Source organism: Typopeltis vanoorti, chromosome 25, assembly GCF_054136105.1.
Source record: "Typopeltis vanoorti isolate ZY-2024b chromosome 25, IOZ_Tvanoo_1.0, whole genome shotgun sequence".
Taxonomy (NCBI): domain Eukaryota; kingdom Metazoa; phylum Arthropoda; class Arachnida; order Uropygi; family Thelyphonidae; genus Typopeltis; species Typopeltis vanoorti.
Genome location: NC_143573.1, coordinates 20,838,088 through 20,862,927, shown reverse-complemented (window position 1 = coordinate 20,862,927; position 24,840 = coordinate 20,838,088). Strand labels below are relative to the sequence as shown.

Below are 24,840 nucleotides of genomic sequence, written 5' to 3'. Positions count from 1 at the left end.
AAAAATCAGAACACATGAGTCACAATATTATGTGACTACTCAGCTGGTTTCCAGTCAAGCAGACTGCACATTTGCTGGAGACAATCTTGTGCTAGCGGTATCCTGGTATGGGAATTGTTCTTATGGATATTCCTGGTTTCTTTCATTCCTACTGAACACACCTTGACCACCATTTCTTTCCTGGGGATTGTTTTGGACTAGGTATTGCCATACATGGTAACAATGTGGCCATTGGATTTGAACTCATTCAGCAAGACAATACCTCATGTCACAAGGCTCACATTGTTCAAGCATGGTTTGAAGACTGTATCCAAGTTCTGTGCATGTGTGTGTGTGTGTGTTTGTTTGTTTGATTTCTTGGCCATGCAGCATCAGCGTCAACATCATTGCCTTGCTCATTCACTAACCTCTGGAATGTTATCTTGTATAGTAGGTTCGAATATCTTAGAACACCTTCCATGGTTTATTGGAGTTAATGCCAACAACTAGTTGTTGTCAAAGGAGTCCCAAAAAGTAGTAGGTGGTCATGATATTTTGGCTTATGTCAACCTTGATGATAACAGATCATCTATTATGAGCCAATATAGATGATCTGTTATTACCAAGGTTGACTATGATTAACAAAATACTTTTCTGTTTAATATTTTAATATTTTTTCTATAATTTATAATTTCTATATTTGTAATTTCTCTCTTCCTCTGTAGCAAGCAGAACTTTTAGGTTTTCCAACACATGCTGCCTATATCACAGATCTTCGTATGGCAAAGTCAGCAGATAATGTATCCAGGTTTTTAAAAGAATTAGCAAAAAAGCTGGAACCTCTTTGGGCTGATGAAAAAAATTATCTTTTAGAACTAAAAAACAAAGAGGTAAAGTTGCTTTATTTTTGTACTATGATGTTAATTCTAAGAGTATCAGAAAGCATTTCTAATAATAATACAATAAATAAATAGCAGTACTTAAACAGGCCCTTCAGATTTGTCAAGTATCCATGGCTTTCTGAACCATAATTTTAGGATAAAGTGGTTAGTCTTATGCCTAAATATATATTTTTTTGTGTAAATTGCATGTGTGTTGTTTTGGTTAGTTTGGCTTGTCGTGGAATGAAAAACCTGAGTTTCCAGGAGAAAAAACATTGCTGCCTCTGTATGAGACTAGCTAACTCATCTTCAATTGAAAAGCAACATTTCTAATAAATTTTTGATTTAAAATTTTCTAACAAAGTTAGATATATTTAAAAATAATATTCACAATCTATATATTTGGCATGCTTGTTTACTAGATTTCTGAGCATTAACCAAAGTAAAAATTTCATTTATTAGGAATTGTAATTGCATATTCACCATTTTAATCCTTAATCTTTGTGCTTTATCTACTTACTAAATATTATACACACACACACAGTTCATTCTCTTTTTTACATGGCTTTTTTTTTACATGATTTTGAAATAACACTGTTTAGAAAACAAAAGCAATTCTATTTTTACACTGTATATTTTGATTTAACACTGTCTGTTCAAATGGCACTTATTTTTAAAATTTCTGTTTGAATTCAGTTCTGTTAGAAAGGGTATTTCCATTATAATTATCATTCCCTAGTACGGTACATATATACTTGAATTTTGGAGAACTCCCTCAATGTTTTAAATATCAGGGATTACTCTACGCTACAGAATGTAGACAAATGCCAAGTAGAACTTATACAGCGAAATCACAAAAAAGTGTTGGTGGCTTTAAAGCAGCTAAGGATTGTGCGACTATTATTTTGCAGCAATGCTTCAGGAGATCGTATATTAAAACCATTACTCATTAATTGATCCCTAAGACCGAGGGCAATAAAAGGTGTGGATTTTAACAAGTTGCCAGTGCACTGGAAGACGAATAAAAAAGGTTAGGTTACAAAAGAAATTTTTAATGAATAGTTCTGTGAATGTTTTGTTCCAGAAGTTAAATGCTATTTGATAGAAAAAAATCTGGACTTTTTGATTATAGATAATGTGCCTGGCCATCCTCTTTTAGAACATCCAAATGTGAAATTTTGTTTTCTGCAACCTAATAAAACATCCTTAATACAACCACTAGACCAGGGTGTGATCGCTACCTTCAAAACTTACTACATAAGAAGAATATCCCAATACGTTTTGGATAAACTAGATAAGGATAATTTACTGACAGTCACTGATGTGTGGAAGAAATTTTCTATTTTGGATTACATCAAACTTGATAAGTTGACATTATCGGAATTGAAACTATCAACTTTAAATGCATGCTGGAAAGCTACTTGGCCAGAATGTGTGAAAAAGAAAAACCCTTTACCTTTGTAATACATCTGAATATCCCAATATCATCAGATTAGCACATGCAGTTAGCAGAGAAGGATTTGATGATTTCTCATCTGCAATCCAAAAAGATATTGAAGAATTGATAGTTGACAAGGCTGTTAGTGATGATGAAATAATAGAAGCTGTCCTTGAGAATCTCGATAAAAGAAAAAGTGACGATGATGAAGAGATTCTACTCACTACAGGATTAACTAAAGAAGGGCTTCAATTGGCTAGTAAAATTGCAAAGTCATTTTCAGTTCATGTTTAAACAAGTTTAAACGTGAACCGAAGTCATGTATTGTGCTATGTGAAGAATTATGCGAAGATCTAGTCAAAACAGGATTTCAACCATTAATTACAGAGTTCATGGTAAAAAAAAATCAACCTTCAGAATTATTGGAAATTATTGCTAATTTAGTTCCTTTTACCTAAGAAAATGCTTCGGCATTGCAGTATGAACAAGATGGCCAAAGTTTCAAGTGATAGAAGTGATTTAATTCCAGTCTCACACAAAAGAATGCGGCTGCTGTCAGAAAGTGACGACAAATAAAATTTAACTAATAACTATATGCATGGGTGTATTTGGACCTGTACGAATTTCTCTTTTATTAGTGACACACTATTTTCTTTAAGAGATGCACATATATATATATACACACAGTCATCCCTCGACTTATGTCTGCTCAAAGATACATCCGTGATCCCATAAGGCAGTGGTTCTCAAACTATGGGGGTGCAACCAGGGAGGGGGGGAATAGCTTGAAAGGGGGCGCACGGCATACTTTCCTACAGATAAAAATTAAAACTGCCCTAAATCAGTTATAAAAATAACAACAAATAAAAATACAGAAAGAAAAAATTTTGATGATACAGGTTTCAGTTATCACGAATTTCAAAATAACTAATAATTATTTTCTTCACTCGCACTTATAAAATGTGTGTGCCAGAGACAGTGTTGATAGTTCGGCAGTGGCTGCATCCTCTTCCATGCATCACTATACATGCGCAGCTGAAAGCAGCAACTTAATGACATCTCATTGGCACTTGTTTCAGTGCAATTGTGCTGATTTGTTTACCTCTTAAAGTTGACTTGATTATGAACAATTGATCATGAAGCATTTCCTGAATAGTGATAGAAATGAAGATACCAGTGCTCCTTCAACTAGTGGTGGAAAAGAAGCTACTTGGAGTGTGAAAACAAGAAGGTACGATGAGAACTATTTATCACTAGGCTTTACGAAAACTGTAATCAATGATGAAGAATGTCCGCAATGTGTAATCTGTTAAGTATTTTAGCTGCAGATAGTATGAAACCTAACAAATTAAAGAGACATTTTAAAACCAAACATCCTGAATTTACAAATAAACCAAAAGATTTTTTTGTTAGAAAGGTTAGTGGCTTGAAGTCCACCGAACAGAACTTTACTAAAACTACAAATGTGATTTCCAAGACCCTTTTAGCCTCTTATCAGGTTTCTCATAGAATTGCTAAATGTAAGAAACCACATACAATTGCAGAAACGCTGATTTTACTAGCAGTGACTGACATGGTATCAGCAATGTTGGGTGACTCTTCTGCTCAACAATTGAAAAATGTTCCCCTCTCTAATGACAGAGTTTGTAGAAGAATTTCAGATATTTCTGACGATTTACGTCAGCAGTTAATTGAGAAGTTGCATAACAACTGCTTTGCACTTCAAGTGGACGAAGTGACTGATATTCATCAAGATGCTCATTTCATTGCGTACATTCATTTTGTTGATGAGTGTAATATGTGAGAGGAATTGCTTTTCTGTGAGCCTGTCTTGAAAACAACAACAGCTCAAAGTCTTTTTGACATGATTAATGCTTTCTTTAATGCAAATGATATGTCATGGGATAAGTGCACTGGCACATGTACAAATGGAGCTTGTTCAATGTCTGGAGTCCATGCTGGATTACAAGCAAAAATTAAAGCTGTTGCTCCCGAAGCAGTATATACTCACTGCATGATACATTAGGAGGCTCTGGCAGCTAAAGAACTCAGTCCACCTCTTCATGAAGTGCCGCAGACTATTGTAAAAACCATCAATGTTATCAAGAGAAATCCTCTGAAGTTTAGACTTTTTAAAATGCTATGTGAGGAAATGAGTGCCGAACACGGCTTTGTTGTTTTTTAGTGATGCTCGCTGGTTTTCAAGAGGCAAGGTATTAAAGAGAATGTTTGAGTTGAGACATGAGGTGCTTTCTTTTTTAAATGGGAAAACCTTATTGCTGAAACTGTCTCACTGGGAGACAGTTTCAGCAATAAGGATTTTTTATTGAAAGCGGCTTACCTCACAGATATATTTGAGAAACTGAATATTCTCAACACTTCACTTCAAGGGAATGAGGCAACTGTACTTTCTTGGAATAACAAAGTTAAGGCATTCATGAGAAAATTAGAGCTCTGGAGACAGTGTGGAAAGCGACATGCTAGACATGTTCCCTACTCTAGTATCGATGGTACAAGACACTGATAATCCAGTGCTTCCAATGGAGATAAAAAGCTGCCTACTTGATCATCTCATAATGTCGAAAGTTCATTTCGAAAAATACTTTTGTGATGATTTTGATGAATTTTATTGGATTAAAAACACATTCGAAAATGCACCTGGGCCATCATCTCTGAACGTAAATGAGCAAGAACAACTCATCGATCATACTAGTGATACTTCGCTGAAAAGTAAATTTATGGAATTGTTTTTGTCAGAGTTCTGGATACATATTGGCAAGGAATTCCCAACTTTGAGCCAGAAAGCATTGAAGATCCTTATTCCTTTCGCAACAACTTATTTATGCGAGAAAGGCTTTTCTGCTTTGGCAGCTATGAAGTCAAAGTATCGTTCAAGACGAAATATTACTAAAGAACTATCAGAAATGACCACTAAAGAGTAGTCATTTCTGATATTACACCACGTTTTGATAAACTTTGTTCTCAAAAGCAGGCCCATCCATCATATTAGACTTTGACATTTAAATGTTTGATTATTTTTACAGAGAAAAATTAAATGCTTGTTAGTTAAATATTGTTTCATTTCAATACATATTTTGATTAATTGCACATGTTAAAAACTAATTTTTATTTTAGGCCTAATATTGTGATACTTTAATTATTTTCTGTCAAAAACTGTTAAACAGTATGTAGAAACACAAAATATACTAAATAAAACGTCAAACTTAGTATGACTTCTATTTTGATAAATAAAACTGGTGGCGGCAAGGGGGGGGACAGTGTTTTCTCTTGTCAGGTGGGGCTCTCAGAGGTAAAAAGTTTGAGAACCACTGCCATAAATAACATTTTCAACTATACTTACAAGTATAGTTGAAAATGTGTATTTTATGCAAGTGAGCATAAAATAAAATGATTTCTATTTAGCAACAGTGCATTCAGCAGCAACCTCAATTGGCAGTCGGCACGTACCTTCAACAGTACCTCTGTTGATTTTGTGCTTGAGAAATAGGTTATTTGCGTATTTATCGATAAATATTTCGCAATATTTTGTGCAACATGGCCAATCGAAAAACTTGGTGAAGAATCGCATAAAAAGAGGAGAGCAATTGATCAAGAAACGAAGTTGCAAGTTGCAACATGAAGCTGGTAATCCCATCAATGTGATCGCACATGACTTCAGATGGTCTCATTCTACAGTAACAATCATTTTGAAAAATAAGGATAAAATTGTACAGACTGTGAAAGGATCTGCTTCCATTAAATCAATAGTGACAAAGCAACAAGGTTCTATTAGCAATATGGAAAAGCTACTTGTATCTTGGATAGAAGACCTGAACCAAATGTCCATACTCCTTAGCACTAGGACCATAACTGCTAAGGCACTAAGTCTCTTCAACATGTTGAAGTAGAAAGCAGGGCCTGATTACGACTATGAATTCAGCACTTCTTCCAGTTGATTCATGAAATTCAAGCAGCGTTTTGTGCTACATAATGTGAAAATGTATTGTGAATCTGCAAGTGCCAGTAAGAAGGCTGCCAAGGAAGTTGTGGGGAATATGAATGAGACTCCTTGTTTTGGAAAACATGCCCAGGCGGACATTCATCCACAAAAAGCTAAATTCTATGCCTGGTTTCAAAGCTCTTAAACACAGTACTTACAATTCTCATCATCATCATCATCATCAAATTCCTGCGATATACCCTCAAGGGGTGTACAGGATATGATAGTACTACATGAAAAAAATTACATCATTACTAACTTCCTATCTACAATTTTCCTCCAAATCAGTCTGTTACTTGTCAAGACTCCAACATTATCAGATCTTATATTTCTATCGTCTAAGGCACTTTGTACCGTATCAATCCACCTATATCTTGGTCTTCCTCTGGGTCATTTTGCTGCCAACCTGGCAGAGAACGCTTGTTTTGCTAATCTTTCTTCACCCATTCTGTTTAAGAGACCATACCACCTGAGATTAGCTCTGCTAACGCATTCCTGGATGCTGACAATGTCAAGTTCTTTCCTAATATCCTCGTTTTTAATATGATATTGCCATTGATGCTATTTGTTCATGCCTATAATCTTTCTCAGGACTCTTATATCTGCGGTCTCTAATCTTTGGTCAAGTGTTTTACTTCTGACCCAGGTCTCAAATCCATAAGTTAAAACTGGTTTGAACACTGTCTTGTCTACAGCTAATTTAGCGTTCCGACTAATTTTTCTCTTATTCCATATGAATTTATTCAATTGACTTCCCACCATACCAGCTTTGCTGATTCTGTTGTCTATTCCTATACTGAATTTACCCATTTTCACTAAAAATCGTGCCTAAGTAGCTGAAATGTTTTACTTGTTCCACAGGTTCTCCATTCACAAAACAGTTGACATTTTCATTGATTCTGCCTATTTTCATTGTCTTTGTCTTTTTATTGCTGACCTTCATACCATATCTATTACAACAGTTATTCAATTTAGTCAGAGAATCTTGCAGACTTGTAGCAGATTTATTTAGAAGTATAACATCATCTGCATAAAGCAAAGAGCTGACATTAACATCTCCAATTTTGATATCATGTTTAATACCACTTTCCTTCATAATGTAATCCATATAAATGATGAATAACAGAGGGGATAATGTACATCCTTATCTCACATCAGATTTAACATTAAACCATCTTCCTGTACTTCAATTCTAACTGCTGACTTACAACTCAAATAAAGACAAAGTATTGCTTGATATAATGCCCATTGACACCATATAACTGTAGCGCATTGAATAGCTTTTCTCTTGGCACCTTGTCATATGCCTTTTCCAAATCGACAAAACTTAAATACAGATCTTTGTTATATTCCCATGCTTTCTCGACTATTTGTCGTAAAGTGAAGATCTGATCCTGACAGCCTCTATTTGACCTGAATTCAGCTTGTTCTTCACCCAGCTTTTCTTCTACAATTCTTCTCAATCGTTTCTCAAGTATACTTGCATAGATCGTGCCAGGAACACTTAGTAAGAAAATGCCTCTGTAATTCTCACATTCAGTTTTATTTCCTTTTTTATATATGGATACTATGAGAGCTATACTCCAATCATCGGGAATTCGTCCCTATGTCCAGGCTTTCTGAACTATGCAGTGCAGCCACTGTAAGACTTTTATACCACCATACTTCAGCATTTCTGGTCGAATATCATCTACTCCTGCTGCCTTTCCACATTTTAAGCCTTTGATGGGTTTTTCTACTTCAAGTATGGATATGTATTCCTGACTGCATGCCTGGTCAGTGTTTTTTTACCAGTGTGCTGTCATCACTGCTTGTTTCATTTAGCAGTTTTTCAAAGTAATTACTCCATACTTCAAGAATATCTTTTTCTTCCGTTTTCATGTCACCTTTATCATCTCTAACTCTTTTTACAGCACTCTTTCCTCCATTCCTAAGCTTCTTCAACAACAACCTCCAGAATATTTTGCCACCTTCTTGATATTTATTTTCTATATTCTTGCCAAAGTCCTCCCATGACTTTTGTTTAGCTAGTTTTACATAGTGTTTAGCATTCTTGCATTTGTCTCTGTATTCTCTAAGAGTACAAGCTGACTTATTTGCCAGGAACTTTTGATATGCTTTCTTCTTTTCCTTCACTGCCTTTTTAACTTCCTATGTCCACCATGGAGTTCTAATTTTTCTATCCTTGCAGACAACTTCACCACATGCCTCTCTAGCTGAATCAATCAGGGCTTTCTTCAAGGCTTGCCACTGAATCTGCAAGGTTTGATTCCTGTTCTCAAACTCTCATTTTTTCTTTAATAATCTTTGTGTATTTTAGTCTACAGTTCACATCTGAGAGCTGATCAACTTTTATTCGCTTTAAAACTTTCTTACATGTTATTCTTCTCAATATGAAATTTAATTTTATCCTGCTCAAGACAATATAGTGATCACTTCCAATTTCAAATCCTCTGTACACTCTGGTGTCCTGCACCAGGAAGAAAACATCACTATCAACAATAACATAGTCAATGAGACTTTTCTTATTCCTTGCCTCTTCTCTCCATGTGAATTTGTGCACATTTTTATGTTGGAACATGGTGTTAGTAATAACCAGTCCATGTCCTGAGCAGAAATCCAACAGATATTTGCCATTATAATTAGCTTTGCTCTTTTCTCCAGATTTTCCCAAAATATTTTTGTATGTCTAACAATCATTTCCTACTCTGCTATTTAGATCCCCAACAAGGACCAACTTTTCTTTTTTCATTGTGTCAATTGCTTTTTCTAAAGCCTCAAAACATTCCTCCACTTCTACCTTAATAGAACATTCTGTGGGACCATAGGCACAAATAAGTCTCATTGTCCAGTTCCCCATTCTCATATTTGCCCACATTACTCTACTTGAGACTGACTGCCATTCAAGAAGATTACCCTTGTATTTTGTGTTGAATACTATGGCTACTCCTTCTTTTCTTTGATTGTCATTGCCTGAATATAACATTTTGTATGTATTGCTCAGAAAGATCTCACCAATTTTTGTCTTTTTTGTTTCAGTCACCCCTATAACGATCTGGTAGTTATCTAATTCCTCAGCTAGCTCCATTTCTTTGCCATTCAGGCTTCTTTTGTTGATAGTACCGATCTTTAACTCTGGTGATGAACCGATGGATCAGGGAGTTCTTGCAGTGTTTAAGGCTTATTATCTGTGACCATTTCTGCCACTGAAGGAAATGATCAGACTCTCATGCAATTCTGCAAAGAATTCAATATTAATCATGCTATTAAAAATATTGCTCTGGCTTGGAGTGAAGTGACCTCTCAGTGTATGAGTGGCATATGGAAAAAGACATTAAAAAGGTTTGTGCACGACTTTGGAAGTTTTGAAAAAAATGAAGACCTTTGTAAATTGAGTGAAGAAACAGTGGGCCTAGCAAACGATCGGAATCTCAAAGTGAATGATGATAACATAATTCAACTCATAGAGTGTGCCCATGAAGAGTTGATCAAAGAAGAATTGGTGGAACTGGAGGAACAACGTGTTGCAGAAGAGGAAGAATGAGAAATGGAAGAGGAAAAAGAGAAACAAGAAGAGGTAGTTAAACAATTTACAGTGAAATGTTGCAGAAATGTTCTCTGTAGTTTGTGATGTTCTCAAAATGGTTGAAGACCTGGACCACAATGTTGAAAGCGCATAATGCATTTGTTTGCTATAAACAAATTTATGGTATAAGAAGAAGAGGAATAAGCAATGCACATTGGGCATTTTAATCAAAAAACAAGGGTTACACCAGAAGAGCTGCAGCCTGGTCCTTCACATAGGGAAGGTAATGAAGATCTCATTGTGGAGGAAGATTTGTGTAATTATTCTCCTGTTTTATAGTGGCAGTAACGCACAGTACAGTTTTATAAGGTTTAAAAATTAAAATGACAGTATACTAATTATGGTTAAGTCCCTAACCCCTATAAACCTGATTTAACGTATCAACTTCCATCCTGCTGGATGTAACGGAACCCCAACGTAAGTTGAGGGATGACTGTGTGTGTGTGTGTGTTTGAAAATAACTTATTGTTCCTATCGGATTTTCGCATCTGGAACCATTCTTCTATTTTTTCATGTGCACTGTATTCTTTTTTACACAGTTTTCCTTTACATGATTTTTTCTGGAACCAATCTACTTGGTTCCAGAAAAATGTATAAATGGAGAATTGGGTATATATATTAAGATTTAAACTTCTTTGAATTTTTTTTCTTGAATCACCATATTTTTCACCTTATATGATGCACTTTTTTGCACCTAATATTTATCTGAAAATTAGGACACACCCTATAAGCTTAATGCATCTTATAAACCACTGTGTTTTTTATGTATGCACAGTTTCGGTGTGTCATCGCTTGTCAGTAATGCAGAATCAGTTTGAATAATTGCACGGTCGTTAATGGTCAACGGTCGCATTTAATCTAGTAATCAATACATTATGTTTAATTTTTTTTTATAACCCATGGATTCTACGAAGTACAGGCATAGTTATGCGATTGTGTTTAAGCATAGTGTGATTGAATACACAAAAAAATGGCAATAGGGCAGCATTGCAGCACTTTGGGCCTCTGCCTACAGAAAAATATGATATGAATTTGGAGAAAACAAGAGCAGGAATAGAAGTAAATTCTAAACAAGCACAATCTCCTCAGAAAACTGGTAAAATAGCCAGAAATTGAAAATTAAACACTTGGATAATGGATCAAAGAAGATCGATTTGCTGTGCATCTACAAAGTGGTTATTCAGTGAGCAGAAATATTGGCAACAGAAAGAAATAACATCAGTGTTGCCATCATGGTGCTTTAGATTTACAAAGAGAAACGATTTATGCATGCCTGCATTATCATGTTAGTTTTTTAATGATTAGATGATTTTTTTAAGAATATTTTGTTTTTTTATCTAATAAATGGATAGATAATACATGTATTAAAATTTGAAATAAAAAAATTAATATTTACATGAAAAATTTGATGCATAATTCATGCATCTTATACAGAGAATTTTTTTTTCTCCCAAAATATTCAACATGAAAAATGTGATACATCCAATACAATGGTGTGTCTTATGAGGTGAAAAATATGGTAAATTGATTTATTATTACTAAAGTGTTATTGGTGCTTCTGATGCTTTTTTGCAGGGTGGTAGCTTCTCTAAGTGCATAAATTATTTACTGGATTTATGCATTGATGAAAATGTGGATGCTTTTCTTGAATCTGGAAGACTGGAGGAAAGCTTTCACATTTTCAACAGCTTTTCAAATGGTCAACCCTAGGAAAGTGGATGATGAACCACTGTTTATTACTCTAATACCAAAATTTGCAAGGCAAAAAGCCCACACTCTCTCATAATTCCTATATGCTGAATAAAAATGCTGATTATGCAATACATTTAGGACTTCCAAAAGAAAGTGCCAGAAAATGTCCTTCGGTTTTATAACAATTTAGAAATGAACTGAGACCAGAATATTAACAACGACAATAAAAAAAAATCTTTAAAATATGATTTTGCTGTCAGCATATTTTAATATTCTTTTGATATGGCCAATGTGGCAAAGAAAGTCTTATAGAAAGCTTACATTCTCCTGTGTTAATTAGGGCATTTTATTGAAAAGACTATGTCATGAAATTATCAAAATTCAGACCTGAGAATTGGGAGAGATGGATTGATTTTTTAACCGTTCCTCTTGATCATTAATTAACAAACTTGTTCATTGAGAATTTTTTTTTTGTGTGTGTGTTGGGGGGTGGGGGGGATGTAGTTGTAATTATTATCTTTATTAATTAATATGCTTGCTGACTGTCAGTAAGGGAACAGATTGCTTTTTTGATTAAAGACTAAGTTGAAGGGGAAGAAAAACAACACTTTCTAGGGTAGGAAAGACTATTATAACACCTAAGAGATGCATTATATTATGTTTGGGATATTGTTTTGGTTGTAAAGAGAATGGACTTATAGAGCTTGACAGTGTTGATTTTTCAGTATTCTCAGATCAGCTGTCCTAGTAATTCAAAACAAGATCACAGCAATTTAAAGTCATTGTCTTGCAAACCTCTTCATATTTTTAAAGTAATGTAAGTTTTTTATGCTGGAGCTTTAGTCTGTCATGATTACCCACCTCCTCCATATAAATGCATTTGTTCATGGTGGAAGGTACCTCACATTGATGGTAGTGGCCCTTTTAATTTTTCACCTTTGTCTGTTATTTTCTTCTCATGTTTTTTGCTTTGCTTTTCCTGAGTATTTTCTACTGTCCTTTCTAGATGGCCATCTGGAAAGCGGGGATACTGGTAGTCGTGTTCTATTTTGTTCCTTACTTTGGCAAGGTGGGTGGACCTGGATAGCCCAGCTATGATCATTTATCTAATGGGTTTGCTTGCAAGAGTCAATGGCATTACATTAATTCTTCTTCCCCATGGGCCAAGGGCTCCAAGGCTTGCTATGGTGCTAATGCATCCAGGGTAGTTCTAGCACTCCACTTCTGAGTGCAGCCATTGCTTGCCAGTAATAGGCATCCATATGTGACTCCATGGCAGATGGAGAGCTCTGGTGTTGAATTCTCTTTCTCTTTATGAGAATGATTCTTTTACCCTCAAGTTTATCAAGGGAGTTCTCAACAAACTTCCCTACCAAGTACATAAACCATAGCTATCTCAACAGATACGAAGAGACACACAAAACAACTGAGTCACCTACAACTATACCGTAGACAGGCTTATACGTTGGTTATGCATTACTAAATCACTTAAGGAATTGACAACATAGATACGAATATAAATTAAATTACACTTAATAAATATTTCCGATATTTCGGCAACATCATGTTGTCATCTTCAAAAGGAACTTACAAAAAAAAAGGCACTACAACACAGTAACTGAGAATGAAGTGATGAAGCTATTGTTCTCCTAAAAGCCCTGATGATGCCCTCTAGCAGGCTAAGTAGGTGTTCTTGGCCATTGGGCTGAAGGTCTGCTGATGTAAGCCTCCCAAATTTGGGGCAGTCTCATACAACCAAATTTCTTGAGGTTTGGAGAGCATGGAGACCTTTGAAGAAAAAGTCTTAGCCTCTGCCCCACAAAAACCAGCCACATGGCTCTGATACACTCCTCTCCTTCTTAACACACTTAAGCAACCAACACCAGAATCAAGTTCACCCTGGAAAAAGAGGAAAACAACAGTCTCCTTTTCCTAGACACACTAGTCACCCGCCAGTCTATGGAACCTTGGTTTTCTCAGTTTATAGAAAACCCACCCATACAAGCAGGTACATTCACCAACAATTACCCCCCACTCCCCTCACAACAATATGAAGTGGTGAAAACACTATACAACATGGCAAAACTAATCTATTCTAATGACATGGCCTTAAACACTGAACTAAATCACATCCTCAACACTCTCTCAGCCAATGGCTACCCCCCCCCCCAAAAAAATCCCCAAAATATTGAAACCTACAAACCACACCCCCCCCCCCCCCTCCACAACAAGGATTACTCTAAATCCATCACCATTCCCTACATCTGAGGCATCTCAGAAAAAATTATTACCAAAATCTTAAAAAAACATGACTTGACCTCCTGTTACAGACCATACAGAAAATTGTCATCCCTTATCCGCTCCACTAAAGACCAACCACTTCCCCTAGACCTACCTGGTGTATACCAGGTCCCTTGCAGCTGTAAACTGTGTTACTTTGGCCAAACAGGCAAGACAGCGAATATCAGAATTTCTGAACACAAGGACTACATCCGTTTTCACAAGTACAGCCATTCTGGTCATGCAGACCATGCTCTGGATACACGGCACAGAATATGGTGGATGAAAGCTACAGTAATACACCGTAGTAAATACAAATTCGAAAGAGCCTCGGCCCTCAGAAACTCTCCAAACCTCAACAAATTTGGTTGTATGAGACTGCCCCAAATTTGGGAGGCTTACATCAGCAGACCTTCAGCCCAACAGCCAAGAACACCTACTTAGCCTGCTAGGGGGCACCATCAGGACTTTTAGGAGAACAATAGCTTCATCACTTCATTCTCAGTTACTGTGTTGTAGTGCCTACGTGCACGTGCCTTTTTTGTAAGTTCCTTTTGAAGATGGCAACACGACGTTGCCGAAATATCAGAAATATTTATTAAAGTGTAATTTAATTTATATTCTACGTTGCCAATTCCTTAAGTGATTTAGTAATACAACTATACCATTTTCCTTTTTACACATTCACTAGGTGAATGTCCAATGCGAAATACAGGTATCCCTTGATTAACGTGATTAATTAATCCCTCAATGTTACCGCGTATATCAAAGTCACGTTAATCGAATATAATAATCAATGGTAAAATTACAATTTGTCCATGATCGATTACTGTATTAATAGTTTGGTTTATATGGTACTCTTTTAGGAAAGATAAACAATGAATGCAAACTAAATGTTTGTACCTACATTAGTTACTGCAATTTTTTATTAAAAAAAAGTTATCAAGAGTCATTTGAGCAGTTTTAGTTTTTTCCTATCAGCATAAGTTCTACGATAATAAGCAAAATGACTCTCTAGACCTCGGCAAACAGGCATTCTTCGATTAACATCTGGATCTGTATCCATTACTTGCTGCTTAAGCGATTCTAAACTGAAATATTCCATCCAGTTCTTCAATTGTTATCTCCTTTGGAGCCTCATCTTCACATTCCGTTTGTTCGTTGTCTTTATATGCGTGTTATTGTTCAATTTCAAGAAGATCGTTGTCACTGAAATCTTTTGAATTTGAATCCAATAATTTTTTAACATCTTCTGCATCAACACCATCAAAAACGTCGTCTTCATCAATTGCAACGATTTCTTCAACCACGTTGTTCACAGGATTTTGAAAACTACCTAAGTCATTAGCACATTCCGGCAAAAGTTTTTTCCATACAGCTCTCATGCAGCTAGAAGACACTTGCTCCCAGAGTCATGAATGTTTTCAACTGCATGTTTAATGTTAAAATTTTTCCGAAATTCTTGGAGCATAATTGCATTTTCTCCTGTTGTTGTTTCTACTGACTTTGCGAATGTCTTTTTAAGAAAATAGACTTTGAAAGTTGAAGCTCATGTCCATGGGTTGTAGCAATGATGTCGTATTTGGTGGAATCTTGGTAAATTTAAAGGCGCGTTAATTAAAACTCTTGCTGCGTATGTCAAGGGATTGTTGCAATTAATTTGGCTGCGTTAAGCAAGGGATACCTGTATTTATAAATTGGATAATTGGAGCACATGAAATAAACTATTAATGTTTTTGATACATACTTTGAATAGATACTGCTTGCATTAAGGCATGTTTGAAGATATAGGCATGTATTGTGTTTTCTTATATAGTTATGTGTAAGGAGATTTGTTGCTGCTGTTTCCCTTACAGACCATTCATTAACTCAAAATACTTAAGAATTGACGTGGAAGACATGCTTGTAGTTTCAAGAGCAAAATTAGCCAAGATTTTCCCACACCTGATTTTGGTGGTGTCTGATTCTCTTACTGAAATGTGTTAACTTCTGCTTTTGCAGACATTTTGTAACTAATCTCAGAACAGTCTTGACCTAGTTTGTTAAGGTTTTGAATGTATGTATGTGAGTGATTGAGTAGAAGAGCCACCATGTTTTAATAAAATTTTATTTGATATGTTGTATTTACACACACACTGTTAACATATACAGTAATACCCCGATTAACACTCAGGATGCGTTCCTAGAAGACAAAGCGCTAAACAAAACAGCATTAAACGAGGTCATTTTAACACATAGTAAATAGGAATAGGGGAATGCAACCAAGAATAAACAAGTTTTACTTTAATTTTAAGTAATTTTTATATTAACTTGCAAACTATACATAACACATATACATACATACTGAAATACTGTATGTATATAGACACAAAAATAAAACAAAGTTTATATTTGTGCTGTTGAAGGTTCTAGCTGTTCTGAAATTGTTGATTTTTTAGTGATGAAGTCGTCTAGTATCATTTGTCATTATCTTTTTCTCTCCAACAATTGCTCATTAAGCAATTGTTGGAGTTTTTTAAATCTATCGAACCAATTCGATAGATTTAAAAAAATCTATCCATGATTATTGCATGACTTAATGGCATGTTGCGTTCAGTTTCATCATCAATCCCAAATGGAAAGACATTTCTCCGTTTCCTCTAAAACATTGCTTCTGGATTGGGTTACCTTTGTTGCAGAAGATGTTGTGGTTACTGAACGCTTAATTTTGTCCTTGTTTTTTTTTTAAATCGTCTGTATGGTAGAAGTAGATAAATTTAAAGTGGCTTCAATGTCAACTTGACATTCACCTTTTTCTAATCGCCTCAGCACCTGCATTTTAATGTCGAGTGAAATGCTTTTACATATCAATTTTGTTTTATCATCTTTACACCCACTCATTTTGAATAATTTAAAAAATGACAGTAATGATTAATTTTTAATGAACAGATAGAATTTTTGTTGATTTTCTTGGTCAATAATATTGATGATTATAGTGCATAAATAATGTTTTATGTGGCACTTCAAATCATACTGATAGCATAGACACTGTTTCACTGTCAGTGAACAACCACACAATGTATGGGGAAAACAAATGCATGGGACAAACATAAATTTAGGGTTTAGGGGAATTACAGTGCTATGACGAATCCGTCACCTTTCGCCAATTGGTTCAGGTTTGAGAACAATTGTATTATATATGAATGAAAGGAAATATAGCGATAAATTGAATCAGTGTAAATTTAGTGCTTTCTTAAGCTTCCATAGAACTGCATTATATTTAATTGTGGAATATTTAGCGCTTTTTTTTAGGGTTCGGAGAAAACCACGTTATTTCAAATTAGCATTAATCGTGGTCTTGCTGTGTGTGTGTGTGTGTGTGTGTGTGTGTGTGTGTGTGTGTGTGTGTGTGTGTGTGTAGAGACCTGGGGTTAGTCAATTACCTTCTGTATTTGAAGTACATTTATGGAAAATTGATCAGGCTCATTGGAATCTTTTTTTCTCGTCTTGTGCATGCATCGATTTAGAGAAAAATGCAAAAGGACATTGAATATCCTGCATGATATGCCCTGCAGAATGGGATGCATCTTGATGTTCCTTGCTTTACTTTATCATGCACTTGTGGAATATTAATTTAATTGTGGAATATTTAGCGCTTTTTTTTAGGGTTCGGAGAAAACCACGTTATTTCAAATTAGCGTTAATCGTGGTCTTGCTGTGTGTGTGTGTGTAGAGACCTGGGGTTAGTCAACTACCTTCTGTATTTGAAGTACATTTATGGAAAATTGATCAGGCTCATTGGAATCTTTTTTTCTCGTCTTGTGCATGCATCCATTTAGAGAAAAATGCAAAAGGACATTGAATATCCTGCATGATATGCCCTGCAGAATGGGATGCATCTTGATGTTCCTTGCTTTACTTTATCATGCACTTGTTCTATTAAAACTTGATTATGGGTTCTAAGTTTATTGTTCTGCAAGGTAGATGGCTGGATCCTATTCATCATCAGGGTATACATATAGCTACTGGTGTGTTGTACACATCACCCTTTTCCATGAAAGCAAATAATCTGCTCCTTTCACTTTGATGGAAACAGTTGTCTCTTAACTACTGTGCCCTGAAAATAAAGTTTATTCCAAAACATCCTATGTGGACTATTATTTTATTTTATTTTCCCCCCATGCATTGGGAAACTCAGTATCATACACATTAGACTGTCATTCACTCATTCAGTATGCTTGTGAAAGAGATTATGCAAGCTCTTGGCATGAATGTGGACGGCATTCACTGCACTGAATATAACTGAATTCCTTCTCAGCAGATTTGCACTCATCAATGCGACGTATCACGGTGTCAGCTAGGGAAGTCTCATACTCCATCATTTATTTATCTGCAGTCATTTAAATTGTGCACAGAGCAGAGCACTCTGATTTCTTACCTGTCTGTACTGACAGCACAACCAAAAGTCTCAAAATCTGAGATGTTTATTATTGTGCTGCTGTTTCCTGACATATTATCTCCAGTTTGTCCCCCCTTAAATGCAGTAATTATACATTGAGCTGCATGCCATCCGACTTGCATTTTTACATATAAAAGAAAAACTGTTACTAAAAATATGTTTCATACTGATTCATGGATTTCTTTACAAGCCATCTCCTTTCCTTTGTACAATTCTCATCCAGTGCTATGTGAGATTCTACAACTGTTGTACAAAATGAAAATCCTTAATTTTGATATTTACTTGTATTAGATCACCAGCCACATTGGAATTAAAATGAGACTGGGTGCAGCTGCTAGATCAGCTCATACTTTTTCCATGTACAGTTTGTCAGTCCTGTATACAGACTACAGACAGTTTATAAAATCAGAACGAAATAACCAATGACAATCATCATGGCAGGAAACACTGACATATAAAGTGACCAGACCATAAATGAAACATTGGGAATCAGCAGGGTCTGCGTAGGTCACAGTCATTCTACACGTTCTTATCGATTGAAGATTGATGACCCACCTATACATGAATGCAACACTTTTGTCGCTGTTTGCCATGCTCTGGTGGAGTGTCAGCACTTCTCTCAACAGACTCCTCCTCTCTTCTATTCCCCTTGCCCACACCCACGCAGCACTAATGTGCTATAGGTCTTGTGGCCTTTCATGTGTGGATCAGATGTTTAAAAAAATATTGCATTTAGTTTTTGACTTTTTTACAAATAAGCAATTTATACAAAAGCATTTGATTATAAATTCTATTTATGTGTTGATACTGCATTGCTTAAGTTAATTTTTTTAAAAAAAATGCTTTTTCTACATAACGCATTATTTACTAATTTACTCTACATATCATTTACTCTTTATTACTGTTTATTATTAGTTTAAATGCTGCTATAACCATTAGTTTGGCATGGTATTGACATTTATTGTTCTTGTGCCAGTAAACCACCGACCATTCAACCATCATTCCAGATCACCTAATCCCAACAGAAATGTCCTATAGTTTATTGAATAAGAGCATAATAATAGAAAATCACCTAGTATCAACAGAGGATCCTTTTATCTCATGCTTAGCCTTTAATCTAATGTAAAATAATCAGAGGATGGGGGGACAAGTGCTAAGACAGGTTGTTATTAATAAATGTTGCATTGCTAAAATCATAATTTTATAATTCTTCTTAATAAACAGTCTAATTTGTTAACTATTTGACTTATTAGATTTATTAAACTGGTGTAAGGTTTTTTTTACATCTATATTTATGTTTGTTATCTTCTATAATCTTGTGAGCAGTCATAAGCATTATGCATATGGGTATACATGCATGTTTAATCTCCCATCTAGGTTGCAACGAACCTTTATGAGTGCATTTCAAATGAAGGTGAGTTCAGTTGAAAAGCCTTTATAAAGTTTCATATGGTGGTGGTCAAATTTTTTTTTTTTTTTTTTTCTGCAGAACAAGTAAATGGGCCAGAAGAAAGAATGCAATTGGCAGGCATAAATACATTGGCCCCATATGGTTAGTTGATTCAGCAATAATTTGAGAAAAAAATCACATGTAACTTAGTGTATCTTGCTGTGATAGTATCACTATTAATTATTATATCATATAAAAATTAAAAGTTGGTTGTTATTTTATATTTCATGAATGTGCCTGAATGAAAAACAGAACTATTTAAATAAAATTGTTTTCTTCTCTTTTCACATTCATAAAATTGTTATAATTGACTTGTTTCTTTTAGTGTGAGAAGTTAACATTGACTTTTAACAATAAACTGGATTTCTGGGATTTGCGGTATTATACAACAATGGTAGAAGAATTAAAGTATTCAGTGGACCAAAGTAGACTGAGAGAATATTTTCCTCTTCCTGTTGTCACCAGAGGTTTGCTAGATATTTATCAGGTATTTAATTTTTAAAATATTTCTACTATAGTTTTTTACTCTTCTAAATATAGAAGTTTGGTGTAGCATTCCATCAGTTTACCAAAGGAAATTTCTTCAGTTTAAAATATTGAAATTTTTAAAATGAGTAATTTCATTCATAACTTCAGTAAAACTTGATTTTTGTAGTGAGTTCTGCATCATTACTAATAAAGAAAGACGACTGTTTTCAGATTGTTATTGAAGTGGAAATATTATTATTAAAAAAAAAAAAAGTAAAAGGGACAATAATAAAATTAAAAAACTAGATTCTTATTAGTTATTAAATCATTAGATTATATTAATGAAATCAGAAACCAAAAACAGTGAACAAATTTTTGCTACAATTTTGTAATATGTATTAGGAATTTCTTTGATTTCTTGCACACTCTTATAATCATTTTGCACAATGTCCATCAACTCTGAAGGACATTGTTTTCTGGATCACAGTTTGCATTCAATTTCCATTCCATCATTTTCCATTTCACTTGAGATTTCCAATAAGTCAGGTGATGGTGTCACACCATATCTTACTGGTTTCAGAACAGAGATGCTATCCAATCACCCATCTAGGTTGATAGCTCTCATACAGCTAGGATAGCATGGAATTCTCAAGGGTGAGTGTAAATGAAGTGTAAACAGTTAATTTTATTCCGTAGTATTTCCAAGTTGGAAAATGCTGGGATTGAGATGTAATGATTAAGGAAGCAAGAAAAATGGATTCATATTGAAAGCAATACTCACTTTTTTTAATGGGCATCCTACCCATGAAATGTAACCAACCTGGTGTGCATTAGTACCTTGGGATTACGAATTAGATAGTCCAGAAACTCTGTTCTACAACACAGAACTTTAAGCATCTTCAGGCCTCCAGTAAGCAGGGTGGTGGATTCACAGTGACTAATAAAATTCACTTACCACCTAAAGACATCTTCAAACACCCTTGTCACCTAACTATGCTGGCAGCATTCTTTGAGGATTGGGAGAGGAAAAAAAATTCTTTATCATATATAATTAAGGCAGATAATGCACATAATTTAAAATTTTTCCAGAAATATAGTATATTTTACATTTCATTCTTTAATATTTTGTCTTCTTTATCCTTTTGTGGATGTAGTTGTTTTTCCATTTAGGAATCATGTGTGCATTATTGCTTAGCTTTAGTTGCAAGGACATTGTTACATAGTCCTTTGGCAGGAAAGATCTGAGTTTGATTCCTATTTAGTATGCAACATATAAGTGATTTTCAACCCAGAAGTGAGTGAGTTAGCTGGTTTCATACTGAGGTGATAGGAGTTTCAAGATTTTTCCTCCTGAACACTTGGAATTTTCATTCTACAAAAATGCAGACTGGTATGGGAATATTCATATTAGCAGACATAATATGAATATGTCTTATCTGTTTCAGCCATAATACAAGTCAACTCTAGCAGGTTTGTCTTTAGTAGCACAATTCATTCTTTGAGTTTTCTTTACAGATTTCCCAGAAGTTTCTGTTAGATTTAGATCTATGGAATTATCTGGCTGCTCTCTAAACATTTACTGCCATTTTTCTTACTCCCTAACTAACAAGTCTTGAGTTCAAATCATGTTAATAGGTATGATGCATCCAATGGAGGCTTGAAGTGGCTTGAAAAAAATCCATGTTTGATCTCTAGCCGGCAAAGGTTGGTCGATTGGTAGAGCCTCTACTACTAATGGCTCAGTTAAGTAAGTTTGAGCGAGGTTAGTATTTGGAAGGGGACCAATCGTTCGATGTTGTTGGCACACTCTCCCTCGATGAGTCTTTGGACTCCCTGGAGGTGTCTAATAATAAAAAAAATGACGTAGTAGATTGGAGTCAAGAGTGTTTGTTTAGCCTTTAGCCTACCCATAGTTCTAGTGTTTGATAGGTTCCAACCTTTTGCATATGTGATCCACAATAAAATAAATTGCTTGACTTGTTTGGAGACCTTGTTGGAAAATTGTTTTGCATTGGATCAGGTTCCTCACCTGGGACAACATTGCCCTGTAATATTAGATGTATGTTTGTCTTGTATTTGTTGCCTTAATTGTGCTAGCTATTGGAATTAGATGGTATATGTATGCACCAGCCTTTGCACTGTTGCCCCTTTTCGGCCATATTATATTTTTATGTGAGATGAAATTTAATACTTGCTACATGATTTCTGTGTGTCATTTTCTTACTTTATAATTGTATTCAAAGCTGTGAGACTTATTTCATGTAATTTAGTTATTTCCATTTTAGTCTACTCTTTTTCTAGGGTTCATATCCACATTAAGATAACATCTGATTTCTCAGAAAAGAAATGAAAGTTGGGATTAGACATTCCACAGGAACATGTGTACTAGACATTATATATATATATATATATATATATGACAGTTAACACATGTATAGAAAAATATAATTTATTAAAACTCTGATATATTTTATCCAGTGTTACATGGACATCATCATCAGAGAAGAAAGAGATTATTTAACTACATGCAAAACATGAATCACAAGATACAAGTCATGTAGCATGTGCTTACTGGCTCATGTCTTGGATGCAACTGAGTTATGCACTATTAGAGTTCAAAAGAACAAAATGGATATCTTCTATAATTCAAAATTAGATAACTTTGTCAATGTTAAAAAAAAAATTAATTATGGATAATTAATGGTAATAAAGGCAGATACTTCCCAACATGTTGAGAATGACATGCAGTCAGAGCAGTTAAGATTGGAATGGCAGTTTACTGGAGTTATAATAATAATAAAACCAATTTTTTTGTACATGTGTTAACCTTGATAAATGTAATATGCCTATTCTTTAAAATGGCTAGTTGCTAACTTCTGTGGCATTGGAAATCTGTTAGAAGATTTGGTAAGCTGCATTTGGGAAAAAATAAAATAAATGAAATCCCGTTTACATAATACACTTGTGCTTAGTTGCTGTTGATATCATCTATAACTGTTAAAATTAAGGAGACCATCAAATTGTATACCGGACATAAAATCTGTCAAAAAAAAAAAAAAGCCAGTAAAGCCTTATAAACAAATCATTTGCATCAAACTAAGAAAGCTCTTTTTAAATAATGCTCATTTAAAGCTTGAAAACGCCTTAATTCTGTCATGTTGTATAATTTTATTTATGGTTTAAGCCAAGAAGAAGAAGACAATTTGGTTGGCTAAATCCTAAATTGCCAGCCCATCCACGTTCGGTATCCAGGTAGATACCTAATAAGGTGCGCAACAAGAAGGTGAGGATTGGACATTAGGTCAGAAGCCCTGGTCGGTTCTCTGCATTCCTTTAAAGGCTATGTGTAGGTCTCCTCTCAATTATAAGTTTTAAACCTTAAGCACACCCCTCATTCCAAATTCCTTAACTCCTTAATTCCATTTTAGATTTCTTTAATTGTTGCTCTTATTCATGTTGAAGTTTCTGAAACATCAAACTATGTAGATACTTGAATGTAAACAAATAATTTACCATTTAAATTAATTATTTACAGCTGACATTTTGCTAGTTTAAGCTAGCATTATCAGAGGCATTTTAACACTACACAAGCAGTGAAGGCAAACTAAAATGACCTGGATAACAAGGACAGTGGCATGCAGGACAACAGTGACACTCTTTGTGGTGATTCCTGTTGTTAATGCTGATAGGTAGATAAGTCTATGTGCCACAATCTGCTTAAAAGCTTACCATCCATTCTGTTACAGTTAACCAGATTTTGTAGAACTTGTGCTGCTTCCAGGAACAGTCTCTCAGATTTTAACCAGGATTTGTAAAGTAGCCTGACTTCCTTCCATCTTATAAAGTTGTCTTTCTCTATGGCATGTTGAAATAGTCCACTTTTTGGTTCTCCATTCCGGATATATTTTTTGTGTTCTTTTCTCCTGACTAAAGTTGTTCATCCTATTGGTCTGAAATATTGAGTTTTATTTCAGACCAATAGGATGAACGGCATCCACTGCCAGGGGATGCTGTACACATCAAATTAAGAAAGTTCTTTTTAGATATGTTGTTTAGAGGTTTGCATACATTTCTGATTGTGTGTCGTTTCAGGAGGGAACAGTTTGTGTGTGTGTGTGCGTGCGTGCGCACACATTCACACACACATGCATGTGTGCTTGTGGTGGTAAACTGAATGTATGAGGGACCTATCTGCTTGGTTTGTAACTAAAGTATCCAAGAAGGCAAGCTCTCCTTTTCTTCTTCTACAGTGAAACTAATATGAGGATGGATATTATTGAGGAAATGTACAAAGTTAGACGGCACATGTGAACCAAGTGGCAGACGTTGTCTATATGAGGGGGGGGGGCTTGAAAGTTCTGATAAACACGTAGAACAGAAATGACTATTTTTTTTTGCAACAAGGGAAAGACTTTTTTCTCAGAGGATTGCAAATGATCCAACAACATTGTGACAAGTGTATAACACTTCGCGGGGAATATGTAGAATAATGTGGAAGTTACATGGTTCTACCTCTAATTCCTTCATAGTGATTATTACAACTTTTCAGCATACCTTCAACCATACTTTGGGCTTGAGGGGGGAAGGGGCAGAATTAAGTGCCAAAGATTCAAATGATTCCATGTATG

The 24,840-nt window shown here is 35.1% G+C and overlaps 1 protein-coding gene across 1 annotated transcript in view; it reads left to right on the top strand.

The window, feature by feature from the left end:
* LOC150092594 (thimet oligopeptidase-like) overlaps positions 1-24,840 on the top strand; it is a 329,903-nt gene that overhangs the window by 141,572 nt on the left and 163,491 nt on the right. The window contains exons 7-8 of the mRNA XM_090414823.1: positions 705-869; positions 20,070-20,231. Coding sequence (XP_090270949.1) covers positions 705-869; positions 20,070-20,231 — 327 coding nt within the window. The remainder of the gene's footprint in view (positions 1-704; positions 870-20,069; positions 20,232-24,840) is intronic.